Source organism: Athene noctua, chromosome 8 (assembly GCF_965140245.1).
Source record: "Athene noctua chromosome 8, bAthNoc1.hap1.1, whole genome shotgun sequence".
Taxonomy (NCBI): Eukaryota; Metazoa; Chordata; class Aves; order Strigiformes; family Strigidae; genus Athene; species Athene noctua.
Window position 1 is genome coordinate 8,410,422 of NC_134044.1, and position 18,010 is coordinate 8,428,431.

Here is an 18,010-nt window from a genome sequence, read left to right on the forward strand (position 1 = left end):
TAGGAAAAGCTACTGACTTCTAAACAGCCACAGTTAAGGAAGAAACCACTCCTTCCTTAAGTAGTAATCTACCCAGAATTAGCAATAACTAATAACTACCTGGTAGTAATCTACCTAGAATTATTAATAAGTTTCACCATCTTTGAAAGCTTCTAGTTAACTTCACACAATTCCATCATTAAGTATCTCTGCATTAGTGAAACCAGTTAAGAAACATTCCATCAACAAAAAAAAGAAGCTTCTCCTTCCCAATGCATCTTCCACAGTTCAATACACCTTTTTGTTTGCATCAATTTGCTCATGAGAACTAGAGTCCTGTCCTGGCATTTCCTGCCTTTGACAGAAGCTCAGCAAGAAGATAATGATGTTCCCAGTCAGCACAAAGCACACTGGCTGCCAATGCATAGAAGATGAGAGGAGCATTTGTCTTTTAAAGTACCTTTTTATTTTAGTGTTAAGCGCACTATCAAATTCAAGGGCTTTCTTTTGTGAAAGAGATCTTTGTTAAACCTCACATGCTTTTAGGTTGCACCTACTTCAGGCTACACTACTGCATTAATGCCAAGCCACAACTCAATTAGGACTTTAAATGGACTTTCATTTTTTTATACATGCTTTTTGTCCAAGGCAAGCTTAATACAACCCCTCCAGCAGAAGGGGTTTTAAAGAAGCACAAATGTCAAAAGATCCCCAAACACTTAACCTGAGCTCTGCCCTGCCAATGTGTCTCTTTTGGAGAGTTAAAGATCAAGTATATACAATTATGCCAGTTCGAGGCATAATTTCAGATGTGTCAGGGATAAGCACACTGGTTGCCCATGCTGATTCTAGAAGACTTACCCTAAGTCTAAGCCTGGCTGACCTGGAAGCTAGAAAGTCTCAGAAGCAGAGCAAGGTAGGTCAATGCACATTAATACCCCTAAAGAGAAAAAAAAAAAATTACAGACGTACTGTTTTAATGCAAGTTTTGAAATATTTTTGAATAGCTGAAAAAATCGAATCAGACATCAAGCCTAGATCCTTATTAAAGGCTGCAAAGGAATCGGTTCCAGGACACACACCAAGGGGAAAAAAACATAGCATACAATCACCAAAACCTACATATACATTTGCAGAATGATTTCTGAGGACGTTCTGTGGACAAACTTCAGATGAAACACCTACTGTTAAGAGAAAAGATATCGAATAATGTTTGTGATTCAAGAACTTGATTATAACTGCACATGCAATTAAGTCTGAACATTTTAAGGAATTACTGCCCTCCATTTCTGTCAGCAGTGGTTTGTGCTAGATGGCACTTTAAATGGACACTAGTTTTCTGATCACTAGTTACTGAATCTCAGTTGACACAGTAATAGTTCTGCAAAGGTAACAGTATTCAAATCCAACTGCAAGAACACATCCAACTAGTTTAAAACACCCATGAACTCCTCCAAAAAGAACATATTATAGGTACAATATAGATACACCATTTTCAGCTACTATAAAATAGCACAAGATAAAATGATTCACTGGAATCTCCTAATGAATTGCTACTTTTTAATCACAACTGTCCAGGCACTGGTATATATCAATAATAGAAAAATTAATTAAAAGGCTAAAAATAGTGTACAGTTTAGCACAGAAGGCAACGTTTGAATAGAAGCACATCGTTTTAATTTGCTTTGAAGCTTAAAGCAATCCAAACAAAAAAGTTAACTATATAAATACAGAGCAAATACACAGTTTACAGCCAACTACATGTATGCAAAAATAATAGCAAACCTCACATGAACATTGAAGTATTCTCAAACTGTCATTTGTGAGTGTTTAGCTATGACTCCAAGGGCATAAAAGTATGTTCACATATGCAGGGTAGGCAGACTCTTAAATAGAACTGAAAAAACTTACATAATTGAGTCTTAACAGACAAAATTGAAAAAGTAGTACATTTACCTAGGCACACTTCAGTGTTCAGCTTGTTTTCCAAATTTTAATAGTTTAAACAGGAAGCAACATTTATAAAGGCTCTCCAATCTTCTCTCTCTGGAAGCATTCTTTTAAAAAAGCTACAGTCTGAGGAATGTTACAAATGTCATGATAAGAACAAAAGCAGAACAGCAGAAACGGTCATGAACAAACATCTCAATCAGAAAGGAAATATATGGAGTGCATTATGTAAACAGGGAACTAGGTAGGTGCAATGTCAATATACAAGTGGACAGGTTGATGTTTCAGTTACAATTAAAATAAGCATAAAACTCCATAAATCCCTAGTGTAAACCCACTTAAAACAACATAGACTAGCAGACCAGAAATCCAGACAGACACAGCAGATCTATCAAGTTTAAAGGTTGGGCTGAACCCTCTACAACACACCACAACTCGCCTGTTTTCACACAGCTCTACAGGGACTGAGTGGATAATAGAAAGGCTGAGAAATGTGACTGCATTCACTGAAATCTGATTGGGGTGGTGGGGTGGGTTTTTTGTTTGGTTGGGTTGTTTTTGTTTGTTTATTTTTTAATGGTTTTCCGAACTCGGGCCACCTTGCCATGCCCCCTCCAATATGCCACAGCCACTCAGTGCCAAGCGGCTCACTGTAACAGAGCGTCCTAGCCAGGCCCTGGCAGAGGAGCCGCTTTTCCCTCTGATGAATGCATGCTCCAGTGCCATCTTTTGACTGGGTCAGGAAACTGCAGTCTGGCAGCATGTCCCCAATTTAACTGGTTGCCGAATCACAGCTTGCAATAACATTTAAGTTTCATCTAGGAAGGAAACAAATTAATTACTGACAGTTTTTCAGACATCCAAGACCTCTGCCTCTAGCACAGAAAGGGGTGACAAATACATTACATTCAAATATAAATCAAGGTGACCCTTTAAGTTACAAGAAAATTTAAACGCACTCCTTTCAGTTTTGTAGTTAAAGATATTACTGAATGTAGCATCTTCTTATTTCCTTTAAGGTTTTATAATAAAGAAAGCTATATAAATAATTTAAAGATCTTTGGAAAATATTTCAGAGGTAACTTTGTACTTCCTGGTAGTTTAAAAAAACCCCCAAATCCCAAGAAACATTAGGTTTATGTTTTATGTAAAGCAAGCCAAAAAAAGGATCACCCCTGAAGTTTGAAGTTTAAAACATTGCTTAAACACCCACTAAAAAGGTAGAATAATAAGCTGATTGTCTCTTTTTCGCTGTTGTCTCCCATGTTCAATTGTCCTTGTCAATATTTTCTACTTATCAACTCCAGGGGTTTGGTTCTCACCCAGGCAAGGCACACACATGGTACCCAGTGAATTAATGGGAGATGAATATGTAACCAAGGGAGAACATATCCAACAGAGGAGAGTAGCTCTCAAAGCCTAGACTAATCCAAGTGTTAATTGTATTCATGAACTCCAATGCCAAATATTGGTTTTGCCGATTAAAATTTTGCCTATCACTAAATAATCTGGATATCCTGAAGGAGTAATCCACTTTCTATAGAACAAAAGTTACAGTAAGTAGCTATTCCAGCACTTAGTTATCTGAACAATGGCATTGCAGCAAGACTTAGGTCAGAGTCATGAATACTCTAGCTTTCCTAGAGAGATCACTAGAAAAAAAAAAACACTTTAGAACACACACTTTAGCACTCCCCTCTCACTTGAAAATAATCAAGTTCACCTTTGGTTACATCACAGACCACGCTGTCTTTAAAAAGGTGAGGTAACATTTTTCCAAGGAGAAGGAAGTCAGTACAGCTAAGCCTCCACTTCAAGGCTGCTGTATATACTATAGGTGGCTTTCAGAAGTATGAGTAATTAGTACAGAGAATTGCATGAAATACTCAAATACTTTGACATGGTATGGAAAACATGACAAGGGTCAAAATAAAGGAAAGCAAATGAGAAAAAAACCCAGACTAGTTGTTCTGTAAGCTTCAAGCTTTTACGTACAGCCTACAGAACTACTGCAGCAGAGATGCTGTGGATCTACAGCATAAAATGTTTTATCCTGCACAGCTCACACAGAAAACAAACCACATGCTTTAAAACCCAAACTGCATGTTTTGAACACAGTTTGACTACAGATAACCAGTAAGAGGAAGAAAAATCAGAAGCCATAAGAAGGCCACAAAGTGCATAAAGCCATTGCACACAATGCACAGTTTAAAGTGTACTGAAGTACCGCACCAAAAGAGTTGATAACACAGTTCTGTCCACACCAGTGTAGCAGCATTTATATGTAGAAAGTTACTGCCCTCAATTTATAACGATCATCTTCCTCATAAGGATCATGGATGCAGACTGAGAAGTACTCAAGGTGCAGATAAAAGGTATCTGTTTGGAAAGCTGCACAATTTCTTGTAACATTAAGTTTCTGATTTTGACACTCCAGCTGTATATGGTTTTGAAAAAAATCTGTAAATTATGACAGAATAAACTAGCTAAGCCTCACTGCTGAATGTAATGCACTGCTTTGCAATTGGTTTATAGAACAACCAAAACAATGCCTGAATATTCAATTTGGAGGACAAGGTTATACTGTCAGCTGCAGTTTAGTGTACAGGCTCAAGTTAGAATAAGTGATACAGCAGTTACCAATAAGAATGCTTACAAGAAAATCTCAGTTACAACTTTCTCCACCATTCTACATGGAGGCTGGCTGCACCAAAGAGATCTATCACAACTTCAACTGTTTTCTGCATTCTGGTCACCTTCGCCATGGTGGTATGCATTCTCCCTCTGTACTCCCACATAGATACTAGTAATCTAAATCAGGATTTACCAGACATTTTAAGGTAATGCAGCTTGTTCTTAGGTAGCATGAAACTATTTGAGTGAATCTTGTCTTCACAAAGGGCAGGCTGGACTAATTGAGATTTCTCATCACATTAAGAATCCTTAAAAAGCCTATGAAGTAGCATTGAGCAAGTTCTTCCTTAGCTGTGTGACCTGACAGGTTGGCAAGGAAAACTGATAATATAGCAGAACTTTTCACAGGTGTCTCTTACTTAAAGAAAGTTCCAGAAAAGAAAAATGATGATTTGGCAGAACTAGAAATCCATGTACACCAATATTAACAGATTGATAAACCGAAAAGTTCAAAAATCAGATCCTCTCTCACTAACCTACAACACTGCTCAAACTGAAAAAAAATAAACCCAAAACACAAAGTATCACCTTTTGGAACAAAGAAATAACTCTGTTCTGGGTCCCTGTGCCGTATTTTGTCTTGAGGTAGTAATATGGAAAACTTTACACACTGACTACTACCTCAGTCTCTTCATGAACCTTCAGAGCAACTGAATGGAAGTTTCAGGTATGGTAAGGTATGAAAGTACTGTCTTCCCCATTCTTCCAACAGATTACTGTGCAGTAAAACAGAACAAAAATTATGTAGTTTAGAGCAATCACTAAGAAAAGTGAATAAGGCTGCCCAAGAATACATTTTACACACTCTCCTTCACCCATCAGGTCTCTGAAGATGACTGAAAGGCCTTGTCTAGATTAACAGATGAAAAGAAAGCAACAACATTGAATTAAGAGATGTATAAAAGGCATTCCCTAAGGGGCAGTTCCCGTTTGTCACATTGCCAAAAGACCATACAATAAGGCAGCAAAATTATTCAGTTGCCCACAATCAACCTCCTGTTTTGTCCATAGCTGCATGTTCCTGATATAACGTTCCTTTTGCCCACCACATCGGCATTGACATTCAATGGTCCACTCCAGTCTTTCCATTTTCCATCTTCTTCTAGGAAGCCTTGTCACACTGCTATCCATCAAGCAAGTACACTACCACTTCATAGGTTGACATCATGATAGCCGTGTTTGGAATCTGTCTGACCAGATGTGTAGTTAAACCTCGGTAGAGGGATCCATACCCTTCTTCTCGCACAAGCAAAGATAGTGTCTGGAAGAAAGATCTGTATTTTGTTCCCTCTTCTCTTAGTCTTGTTCGTACAACCTCTGTACAAAGAAAACCACATGTGGTTATATTCACCGCTTTTCATTATTTTTCCCAGAAACCAATTAGTGATTTTACTTTAAAACACAACCTTTCCCCCTCCCCAAGTTACCAATCTCAGAAGTACTATTTAAAAAAAGGAGGAAGATGTCTAAGAGGCAAACAAGTTAAATTTTTGACAGTATTAGATATCTAACTAAGCAAGGAAAGTTCATCTGCTTAGTTAAAATCCAGAAGAGGACTACTGTTTGGGCTTACATTTTATCTTGGAAGTTGCCACTAATGAAGTACTCAATCCATTAACAAATTTAAGGTATACAACAAATACTTCACAAGAAAATGAAGTGCAACTGAAAACCAAACTAGACAGCCTGTTCTCCTAGAAAGGGGATGAGAACTTGCTGGCAAATTATGTGAAACTGCTGAGTATACAGAGAGATTCCAAGTGAAAAAGGACTTTTTCCTTAAGTACTTTGGGCCATACCCTGGCAAATTCTTTGGAAAAATAAACCTTGCCTAAGAAGAGGTCATGCTAGATATCCACTTAAAAATACTTCCATTTCTGATTACTATATTCATGTTGACTCGCTGAATCGTGAAAAGCTTTAGACAGAGTTCCTAAGCAAGTGAGGCAGTCCGCCACAAATATCACTGAAAAGACTCCCTTTGATCAATCTGATTCAGGCTCTCAGCTGTACATGCCCCACTTACCATGGGGATATGCTATTGATGTTGCACAAGTTTTGGAAGTAGCAGCAGCCATCATCATTCCAACAAAGTCTGAAGCTTCTTTTGCAGATTCATCCTCATTGTCCATGGCAGAAGCAGTCTTACACTCCAGCAGTTTTCTCTTAATACTCTCATAAATAACAAAATGAATAACAGTCTCAGATATGCCTGCATAGGATGCTGACATTCCTCTGTAAAATCCTTTAATACCATCTGATCGATAAACTTTTTGAACACATTCAAAAGCACTCATTCGCTTTTCTCCACGATTCCTAAAAAGGAGAGAACAAAACACATATCAAGCTGGTGCAACTGGAGACTGGAAAATAATTAAGCAATTTTGCTTGAGTGACAAGAGGACTTAAGAAACATCTCACACTGGTGCTGAGGTGCTCCAATTCAGACACATTTAAGAACACACAGAACTTGAAGTCTCAAAGGCCTTCAGCACCAAACACAGGTAATACACTGAATCCAAGCCAAACTTCATTTGGTGACAAAAAGCATCACAGACAAGGTGAACAGCTCTAGGCCTCCCCAAGTCTTACTGAATAAAGGACTGAATTGCTTGAAAACAGACTCCCAAATGAATTGTGACTCATGAAAAAAAAAAAAGAGACCATTTTCTTCCGCATTGTAAGAGTGGATGTCCCTAAATTTTGCCTCAAAGAGCTCCACAGCATGGTAATTAGAGCTGTTAAGAGTTCAAACAGCAGGCCTCATAGCATCACAGCTATCAGCAAACAACTAATGTGTCTAAAGAGAGCATACCAACCAATTTGACCACACCAGTAGCTATTACTTGATTCACCTATGCCACTGCTGATGTCAACAAAAAAGCTCGTTAGATATGACTGCATGACAATATTTGGTAAATAAAATCTTATTCCATTTTTAGTTTACTTACTGAATTCAGTTGTGCAAACTGAAACACTTTGCATACTGTACACAGCTATGCATAATCATTACAACACTGCATAAAATGTTTCACTGCAGCAGCAAGGGCAGGCACTTGAAGCATATGGATTCTGCCAGCAGAGGTCTCCTGAGCGAGTGAGTCACAGAACAAAACAGCTAATAACGTTGTAAGAATTGCGGGAACTCATACAGATACCGTCAAAGAGAAAGAGCAGGCACATACAGCTGCAAATCAAATCTTGAATAAGCTAGGTGGCAGATGCTGCCAGCCCTCAGAGAGCTGGGGGATGGCACTGATTTGCTAACAGACAAGGGAAGAGTCAAAGAACAACTGTCAAGAACAGTTGGACCTGCAGCTGCAGCTCCAGGGACAGCTCAGTCTCCATATGTCCCTGGCACACCTGGACAGGTACACTGACACACAGACTCCTGTAAGAGTTTGTTCTTCTGATGCACAACATTGTTTTGAATTCCAAAGAAATTTCACTTTGGAAATAAAACACATGCCTCCTCCAGCTCTTACTGGGATCAGAGAGATTTTTGAGAAGAATTTCAACAGAAACAAGATCAGGCCAGGATAATCCCACAAGCCAAGTGTTTTTATGCCTCTAATAATAACTCAATTAGAAGGGAGGAGAATGTAGTATGTGCTAGACTAGCCCACATAACTGGAGTATCTTACACAAAGTTAGAAGATCCTTCTTCAGGTCTTCCACACGAAGAGTGTGCTTGTTTTAACGTAAAAAAATAATGTGCACGAGAAATCTGTAATTTTCCCTCATTTCCTTAATGTCCTATAATTTAAGCAATTTAACTAATTACTCAGTAAAAAAAGAGCAGAGGCACAAGGTGCTATCTGTTTGCACATAGCACCAAAACCCCCTTGGAAATAGTCATGGAATCATCACCCCAATCATACAATGGCATCACAAAAAAAATCCACAGTAAAACTAGTTCTGAGATATATTTACTATAGTCACCTTGCAGCTGAAAATTTGCCTGCTAAGAGGAAAATTGGCAATTTGCACTGAACATGGAAAATCCAACAGATCTCCAAAATAGGAATACGTGGCTCATTAATGTATTTAGGATGTCTGAAGAAAGAATTTTATATTGCATGCTAAGTTTCCAGTAAGACAGTCTATAAAATGAACAAGACAGCTGCACTGAGACACTTGCATCGTATCAGTCTCTCCCTACAGCTTTAAACAGATGGGAATATAAAGGTCCTTCCTCTCTTTTTCCATAAAATTCTACTTCACTAGAAGTTTTCTAATAACAAACAGTTTCTGTAATTGATTCTGTAGGAAGTCTAAACAAATACCGACTAGCCCACATTAGGACAATTCCTGTGTTTCAATCCATCAAAGCAGTCTTCCCCTTTTTATAGGCTAGAGCTCATTGCATGTAAAAAATTAAACCCCAGATGTTTCAGGCATTTTTCTAAACTTTTGCTAAAATATTTAAATCCGTATTTCAGAAATGTTTAGCTCAACAGCTGAAAACAAAGAATGTATTACTGAAGGAAAACATAAGCATGTGGTTGGTAAAACATTATTTTAATGAGACCATTAACCTTGTAGTTCATTCCAAATTTGCTGGCCAGTCTACTATAGTGTCTCTCAAGCATGCCTCAGAACATAGAGATTAAAATAGAGAAAAACAATAGTGTAACTTCATCAGCATCAACTTTCTAATTCAAAAGCTGGATATTTAAAGAATCATTCCATTTTGGGATGCAGAACAGATTCATAATATTTAAGCAAACTCTTATCACAGCAGTGAGATTTCCCACTGTCACTATACCTTGCATCAAGCTGTAATCGTGTCTTTACTAGCCAAATGGGATTAGTTGTTGTGATCGCAGTAAAACCTAAAATATTTAAAAAGAAAAGTTAGATGTGATAGTATCACAAGAGCAACTGCATCTTAAGTTTGAAACGCACACAGTAAGGTACAGTAGATGCAAAAACTCGGACTATACTGATTTTTAGAAAGTACCCATTGTAACCCTTCACTGATATTTTATGAATCCATACAGCCAATAAACATTTAGCTTATTTTTTAATTTTACATTAATATTGACCAGGTTTGATTCTTAGCAAGAGACATCCCATATAAAGTAAGCCCAATTGTGTACATTTCTCTGCCTATCTATTGATACCAACCCTGTTTTGACACCACAGAACAGCAAAGCTAGCTAGGCTAATATTAGGCAATTTGGCAAACATGTCAATAAGAGTACATTGCAGATACAGCTATAGCAATTTGAGATGGTATAAAACATTGTGTCAATTTAATTTGCTACCTGAAATACAATCCGAGTTTAAAAGCATGCAGACTGAGTAAATACTACTTTTGGTGCAGTTAAAAGGCAGTATTACTGTAAGTTAAGAGACCTTTTAATACTGAACTATAAAGAGCAGTTAAATTTGAGTGCTAATGTTTTCTTTAGTATTCAAAGCAGAGATTGTTGGTTGGCCTAGGAATACTTTTACAAGCATATGAGTGTTTAAACTGATAAGTAAATAATACGACTTCAAACTATCCAGACAGACAGCAACTATTCAGGCTTGCATAAGGGCTAAGGGTTAAAGTTTTGATTTTCAGTTCACTAAAGAAAAGGAAAAAGAAGAAAAAGAGAAGAAGAAACAAATTAAAAAAAAAAAAAAGAAACAAGAAAAGAAGTAAGACTCACTCTTACTTCTGCACAACCGTGGAGAGAAAAAGAGCAGAGTGAAAGGCAGCTCTGAAAAAAAAAAAAAAAGTAAAATAAAAAACCATCTAGAAGTGGTAATACCACACATGCACCATTAATGAGGTGTCATGTCTGGGGGAAAGAAGAGGAAAAGGGAAGAGCTGGAACATGGCCAGGCAAGAGATGATAAATTTAGACACTTGCTATCTAAGTGACACACTTGAATATCACTACAAAGACATGCTGCCCTCCTGCAAGGGAATGGACTGGGGTTGTGGGAAAGCAACAAAGAGTTACCTTGTTCAGTGCATATCTGGTGCACAGTACTTGTACAACGAACAGGCTATTGATAAGCTTGTTTATGGAGATCATTAACAGCTTACATATATATATTTAGCAGAACTGCTGGCATACATGTTACTTCTGTTCAATCACAATCTAGGTTTACATTGCACACATAAATGACTGCAATACTCAGAGAAATGCCAGAGGATCTTAACTGTTTTAAGGCTTGTTCTACCCCCATCCCCAAATCTTAAACAGGTCATTATGATTTTCAGTTACAGTTCTAAAGACAAACTACAAGACTTCACAGCTACTAAGATTTAGCTATATTCCTGTGCCAAAATAGCAAAACCATGTTAGAGATTTCAGTTTAATCTTTTGATTAAATAGATTTTTAAACTGACTCAAGACTGTTAAATAACTTCCTGTAGTAGATAATTAAATAAATGACATTAAATAATGCAGTAAATAAGGTTTGGGGCTGACTTTTTTTGATACACTACTCTTTTTTTGTATGTCTATGTACATATATAGCCCTTCATATGATGGAGTGAAATCCAAAGAAGCCAAAAGTGTTTTATACCTGTATTTCATGTAGGTAGATTACATAAAAACTCAAAGCATCAGGGAACTACTCTGCCATAAGCAGGCAAGGGATGTTTTTAAAACATACTATACCTTGCAAAAAAGGTTCTGTAGTTTGACTAGCCAGAGCCCTCTGACCTGTCACTTAATGCCACAAACACCACAGATTCCAACAGCACTTGATTCTGTGTTGAACTAAACTGAAACATCATTCTTGCATTTTTTACTTCTTTATACTAGCACTAAGCTTTAAATTTTCTTTTACTTCTAGTCAGAATCTTTCCATATCTATAGTGCAGTGAGGGGCACTAGGAATGCACAGGACTGCAACAAAGGCTTTGAAATAAAGTGGGGAAAAGATTACTAACTTCCCATACGAACACATTTTCTAGGAAAGACTTCTCCTAAAAACCAAAATTAGTTCTTAAGACCCTCCTAGTTCTTAATTACAAGGGAACAAGACAAAAAATATCTTTTTCATTCCTATTTAAGTTGCATGCTTTGGAATTTTGTTACTGCTAGACTGTATGTTAGAGCATTCTCTGTTCAGCCCTTTCTCCTTCCTATTCAACCCAGAAAAACAGTCTCTGTAGATCCTAAATCTGGAACAGGAAACATGTAGGTGAGATCAGAGGCGGTGTCTGAGTGGCAGCAGTGACTATATTCACCCACAGCAGGAGCCTGATACTTCTAGGCAGGCTGGGAAGAGCATCTTGGAAATTGCCAGGGAATGGTGGTTGGCACAGGACGCAGACTATTCTGTCCAAACTTGCACTCCCTGGGTTGCTCTAAACATTATTTAAGCACAACACACCCCTAACAGTAGGATCAGACACTTGGCAACATAGCCAATTTTTTTCCCTAAGGCTGCCATAAGCCTAAATTGCATGACAGTTCGAACAAAAGCTTTCAAAACAAAGAGCCTTCAATAATTCAGGTTTCAAGATTAAACAACTACAGCTCAGATCTTACAGGTAATGTAGTAAATAAAGTTAGTGGAAGAAGGAAAATAATTTAAGAGTTGAGTGATGCTGACACCAAGGAAAGCACTCCAAAACATGAAACATACCATTTGGTATCTTTGATAAGATAAGCTTTTCTTTTTAAATACAGAAAATCTGTAGCAAAAGCACTTATTAAAAAATAAAGGTGGGGGGCTTTCAACAACTGTTATGAAGCTCTATTGATTGTTTTCTTTTTTTCTTTTTAGTTGTCTCAGTGAATTTTATAATGCTTTACAATGCTTATCAAATATGCTGTAACCTCAGGAAAGATTCCAGATTCAGTGGAAGTATAGATCAATTTGGCAATACCAGAAAGTCCTGTATTTTTCTGTTTTATTTTCTTCTATGAAATTGTTTCCCAGTTTCAGACAGAATTATCTCAATCTACTTTTTCAGCTATACCAGCTACTGACAGGTAAGATCCCAGGTATTCCTATTATGCATCATATTTTAAAGGTTAGGGTTTTTTTTTAATCTATAAGCCAATGTAATTGATACAGACGCATGTGAATATGGAATGCTGAATCAAAAATCCAAAGTAATAAAATAAAACCAAACCGAAACAGAAAACAGAAAGAGACAGAAAGGAGGTTATACACATATTAAAAAAGAAAAAGAGGTCTTTGAAATAACAGTGACAACACAGAGTATCAGCTGCAGCATTTTAAAGGCAGCTCTGGGACACTGAAAAAACCCAAAAGGCCTTGTTTAACCCAGTAGGGACTTTTAATTAGCAAGAGCTAAGTAAAGTAGCAGCTATCAGTGAAAGGTATGTTCCACCTTTCCCTGAAGTGCACAGAAAAAAGTAACTCTTAACAGAGTCAAGGAGAGTGATGTCTTTGCACAATGCACATCATCTGAGTTCAAGATAATGAAAGTTAATTCCCCTTATTTTGTTTATTTAATAGATATTACAAACCCAATGTGTGGTTCTTACACTAGAGGCTGCAAGAGACGCTCAGTTCAGTACTCACGAGGTTTAAGTTAGTCCATATTTCTGCAGGAAGTGACCTGCGGATGGGGAGCATGAGATGACACGATCTCACTCTTTTCACGGGAGAAATGTACAGTAAATGCCTAAAATAGACACAGGCTTTTCTGTATCATAACAACAAGCAGTGACCTCATCAGACACATGTGTACAAATCGAATCCCATTGGAAGGATTTGTGTATTAGTTACTGTGAGATCTAACTGTTTTCAGGTAAAAGTTTAGGAAAAAAAGAAAGAAAAATAATCAGAACAGGCCACAGATATTAAAATAATTGTGTAAAATGCACTGAGTACTGAAATTTCTGCTCATTTGCAGCAGTTCAATTTTATTTTTCCAAATACTTACCTATATACCTCCTCCTTCCCCACTCCCTCCCAAATATCATTCAAAAACGCTAACCTTGCCTTAGGACTGAAAAAGCAAGATAGATACCTTATAAAATCAATCTTTCTAATTTCAGTAATGAACTAAATATGCCTTTTATTTGGTATTAAGTAACTGTGCACATACTACTAAAAAGCTTGAGAAGTATGGTATCTCTGTAAGTGGTCCCATTTAAAAAAAATAATTAAAAAGAAAATACATTTAGGTTGGTTTGCCAGTAGAGTTCTAGCAAGAACAGCAATAGCATACAAGGCAAAGTAGTTTTGCAGCAGATTTGCAACCATGCTGTCTGAATGAGGCTATGAATTATTAAAAAGGCAAATCACAAAGCCACAGATGAACCAAGTATCTCATTCAGTTCTCTACAGTTTTTATTCTGTGGCAAAAAAGGTGATTAAGTGCAACGAGAAGGCAGATTTTATAGTGAATCTGAGAATTTAGCCTAACTTCAAAGTGTACAGATATAAACTATCTTCACACAAGCAAACACTCTCATTCTTGTAGTATGCTTCATATATATTCACTGTCCAAGTCTGCAAAAAGAGAAATGCGGTATGCCAAGTAGTAAGCAAAAAAGATTGCTAAGTATTTCTGCCTGTCAATACACAGGTATTTTAGGTATGAGGTGACATGAATTTTATGCTGGAAGCTAGCACACAGCAAGAGAAAAATATTAATTTCTAATTGCATAAGGCATCAGTTACTAATATATGCATAATTCATCCTCCTTGGGATAAAACAAACTTACTAAAAGAATCTTAATAAAACCAAAAATATGTTTTACCTTGAGAAGGAAGAATCAGGCCTCAAAACAAACAGAAGTGCTTAAAATACCATACGTCAGCTTCTCACTCCCAAAAATGCCATATGCATAAAATAATCCTTATTTAACAGTGGCATTGGTCTAGCCTAAGATATTTATGTATTAACATATGACACAAGTAAACAGTATTTAAAGCTGACTGAAGTTCACTACTTACAGTACTTCCATAAAACAGTAAGTTACAGATTTTTTTAAAATTGTATTTTTGCATCAATGTTGTATTTAGCAACCTACAGGAAAAGCTTTAAGTGCAAACACCACCTCATGTTTGTTAGGTACTAGAAGCCTTTACATAACAGAAAGGTCATATCCAAACAAAAAAACTTCATTTAAGACTGAGTTACTCAATTCCTTACTGAAACCAATGGCAGCTGCAAAAGAAAAAACCAATACTGATTATTTTTTGCTAATTATTAGAACTGTTTATCCACCTTGCCAATTTTGAAATCTTGTGTTCCAAAGCAAATATTATGGTGATCTTCTGTGTTAACCTGTTTCAGTCAACCAATTAAGAGCTCACATTCGATCTTGGCCCTGTTTTGCCATTTCCTTAAGCTGATTTGCATCATATAACAATACAAACCTTGCAGGTAAAACTGTTAATAGTTGGTTTAAGTGCATTTTCTGAAATATATTAGAATTACAAAAACAAGGTTAGCATGTTCCCAAGAAAACACTCTTAATTTTAACTGCAGTCCTTTTCATATAAAACAGAATATTGCCATTACTGAGTATTGAGAAACTGTTTGTCAAAGACCCTTCTCCTAAAGGTCTTCCAGAGAATGTCTATAATAAACAGTGCCAAGAAAGTTGTGACCTGTAGGGTGAACCCGCACTGGGCAGTCAGTTTCATTGGCTACATGGTTCAGAAATACAACTGCAGAAATAATTAAATCTGAGAAAGGTAACAGCTACAAAAGTTGTTCAATATTAAAACTTGTATACAAATGTAAAAAAAGGCAAACGGGAATTAAGGCTCAAATACATTTACCCCAGTCTCCTGCAGTCATAGGTACAAATGCATAATACTAACCTTCTGGAAGGGAAGCAAGTTGATAAGCAGACACAGAACTCCTTGCCTAACTAACTACAGTGTGTCTGTAAGCACTTGGATGTTTTCATTACAGAACGAAGGCAGTAACTTCCAAAGGTAAGGAACACTTAACCTTTGTCTGCAGCACTGCATGAGTTACACAAGTTGTCTTCAACTGAAGACAGACCTGTTTCTATTACCCATACTTTCCTCCACCCTAAATTTCAAGACATGTTTTATCCCCTTGATGAAGAGTTAAAGACAATTCATTTTCCTTGAAGCAATTAACTGATTAGGACGAACTTCCCATGAAATTCCCTTCCATCCCATTCCCCATGCTGTTCACCTACAAACAAAAAGCACGTTTCCAGGTGATAAAAAATACTGCATCATCTGAGCACTATTTAAGTGCTCAGATTTAAGACAAAACAGCTCTACTTACATCACTTAAGATTAAAAAACCTGCTATCGCATTTCTGAGCGTTAGTGTGTTATGTAAGTATAAAGCTAATGTCACTTAAGTTTTCTATGCTATATAACAATTTATTTGTGTCAGATTATTAGCAAGTATTAAATAGAAAAACTAACCCTATTCATTATTCTGATATCACCTTGGGCAGTCCATTCCAGATTGCTAGTACTCACATTGTATACACTGGTTATAAAATTTGACAGGAATTAGAAACTTAAACAGGCTACCATAAAATTGCCACAATTCATCTGTGAAGTGTCAAAGGCCTGTACAGTAAAAAACTTCTGAAAATTTTTTTTTGTGTAGGGAAGACACAGACAACAATAGGTAAAGTGTTGCCAGCCCAAGTTTTGGTCTCCCCAGCACAAGTCCATGACCATAACTCAGCTCAGTTGCCTCTAACTCCCCTTGTTAATGATCCCAAAGCAGAGAACATACAAATCAAGCAACACATATTGGTAGCTGCTGACATATAACAAAGTTACACTGAAGATATAAAATAGGAAATTATTTCCAGAGATGAAAATACATGAAAACTATGAAAATCTGCTCTTCTGGCCCATTTTAGTGATAGAGCAAACTTCACAGACAGGTGTTTGAACAAAGGAGGAGAAGCGTTACATATAATTTATACAAATATCTGCAGGCATTTTCCAGAATAACTAAAATTAAGTCAGATACACCAAGCTGTAACAGAAAGCAATAGTATAAAAACTAGATTAAGAAGCATTAAACTAGAATTCAGTGCAATGTTTATAACTCACAAAGCAAAAAGTTACTGTTTTGAAAGCTTTCATTTTACATTTCACAAATTTACAGTTGGAAAAGTAGGCATGCAAGCTTTCCTAGAAAAAACTATTCACACACACAGTTAAAGATCTTCATTAACATTGAGTGTAAGGTTTCATGCACATGTTCTCCAGATAGCTTGTTTAATGAGAGGCCAAAGAAGGTAAAACTGCTACAAAAAGCATTCAATCACTGAAAGTTTCCTGGTTTGTTTTTTCCACATTTATTGCTGCCTCTCATTTGTACACATGACTCTAGAACGAAGCTAAAAAGTTACAAATCCTTACCTGCCACACCAGCTGAAATCATGTGTACCTGGGTAGAATCTGGATTGAAAATATTGTTCAACTTCTCCTTGCAGTTCGAGTAAGCAGCAAAATATATCGCTCTAAAATTAGAAGAAAATCCAAGTTAGGTTACACTTTATGTGTTGATACCCTGAAGAGCAGTGCCATTAAGTACTCTAAATCAAGACAATCTGGGTTCAAACTCTTAGTTCCTCAGTAAAAAACTACTTAGGAATAACTCTTGCTAACTAGTGGGACCATTCTAGGAATGGAAAAGAAAAAAAAAAATTAATTAAAAAAAAAATCATACCTTACAATTTTCTTCCACAACAACTCCAACCGACAATTAGTGAGGGGAAGGAAAGTTAATTAGAAACATGGCAATGATTCTGTATTTCTTTAATAGCAGATCAAGTTTGTTCTAATGGACCTACACACTTACTTCAACAGCATCACTATTTCAAGAGAACTAGCAAGTAAGTAGCTTTTCTTTTTAACCAAATAGCACACTTATTACTCTGGCATTTAAGATGTAAATATTGATAACTTGTGGTTATACTTTATAAGTTGTAATTATAAATATTTTTATTTTAAATGCTAGAACATCTGTGAGGCTGGGATCTGCAAATTGTTTCCTTAGTTCTGTATTTAGAATAGACACAGATTTTTTTTTTCTCTGAATACACTACAAAAAATTTGCAAAGTCTGTGAGCTGGTATCAAAATAAAGCTGGACATAAAAGTCAGAATGTGCATGCAATATATTAAGAAAAATGCTTGTTTTCACTCATTAAAGCTAAAAAACTTATTTTAAGCACATTAAACTTCACATTTAAGGTTACAACTCAGGTTTTTTAAACTTAGACACCCCTATACAAGACAAAAATGAACATGCAAGTTTTCATGAACAGAACATTAACCTCATTAGCTGTGCAAACATGTTTTTCTTTATTATAAAAAAGATAAAGTGCTTGCTTCATGGGTGTAATTTCTAAAATGGAATCAGAACTCAGTTAAGTATACTGGATGTGTCATGAAACATGATTCTCTACAGCTTATTTAAACAAAAAGCT

At 36.5% G+C, this 18,010-nt stretch overlaps 1 protein-coding gene across 2 annotated transcripts in view; it reads right to left on the reverse strand.

Annotated features, from left to right (window-relative positions):
* Positions 1-1,639: 1,639 nt before the first annotated feature.
* SLC25A36 (solute carrier family 25 member 36) overlaps positions 1,640-18,010 on the reverse strand; it is a 36,928-nt gene continuing 20,557 nt past the window's right edge. Inside the window, exons 4-8 of one of the 2 annotated variants that reach the window (XM_074911706.1) lie at positions 16,939-17,039; positions 10,284-10,334; positions 9,392-9,458; positions 6,650-6,939; positions 1,640-5,940 (exon numbers count right to left, since the gene is read on the reverse strand). In XM_074911706.1, coding sequence (XP_074767807.1) covers positions 5,747-5,940; positions 6,650-6,939; positions 9,392-9,458; positions 10,284-10,334; positions 16,939-17,039 — 703 coding nt within the window. In that variant the 3' untranslated portion in view covers positions 1,640-5,746. The remainder of the gene's footprint in view (positions 5,941-6,649; positions 6,940-9,391; positions 9,459-10,283; positions 10,335-16,938; positions 17,040-18,010) is intronic. The other variant, XM_074911708.1, reaches the window with a different exon arrangement.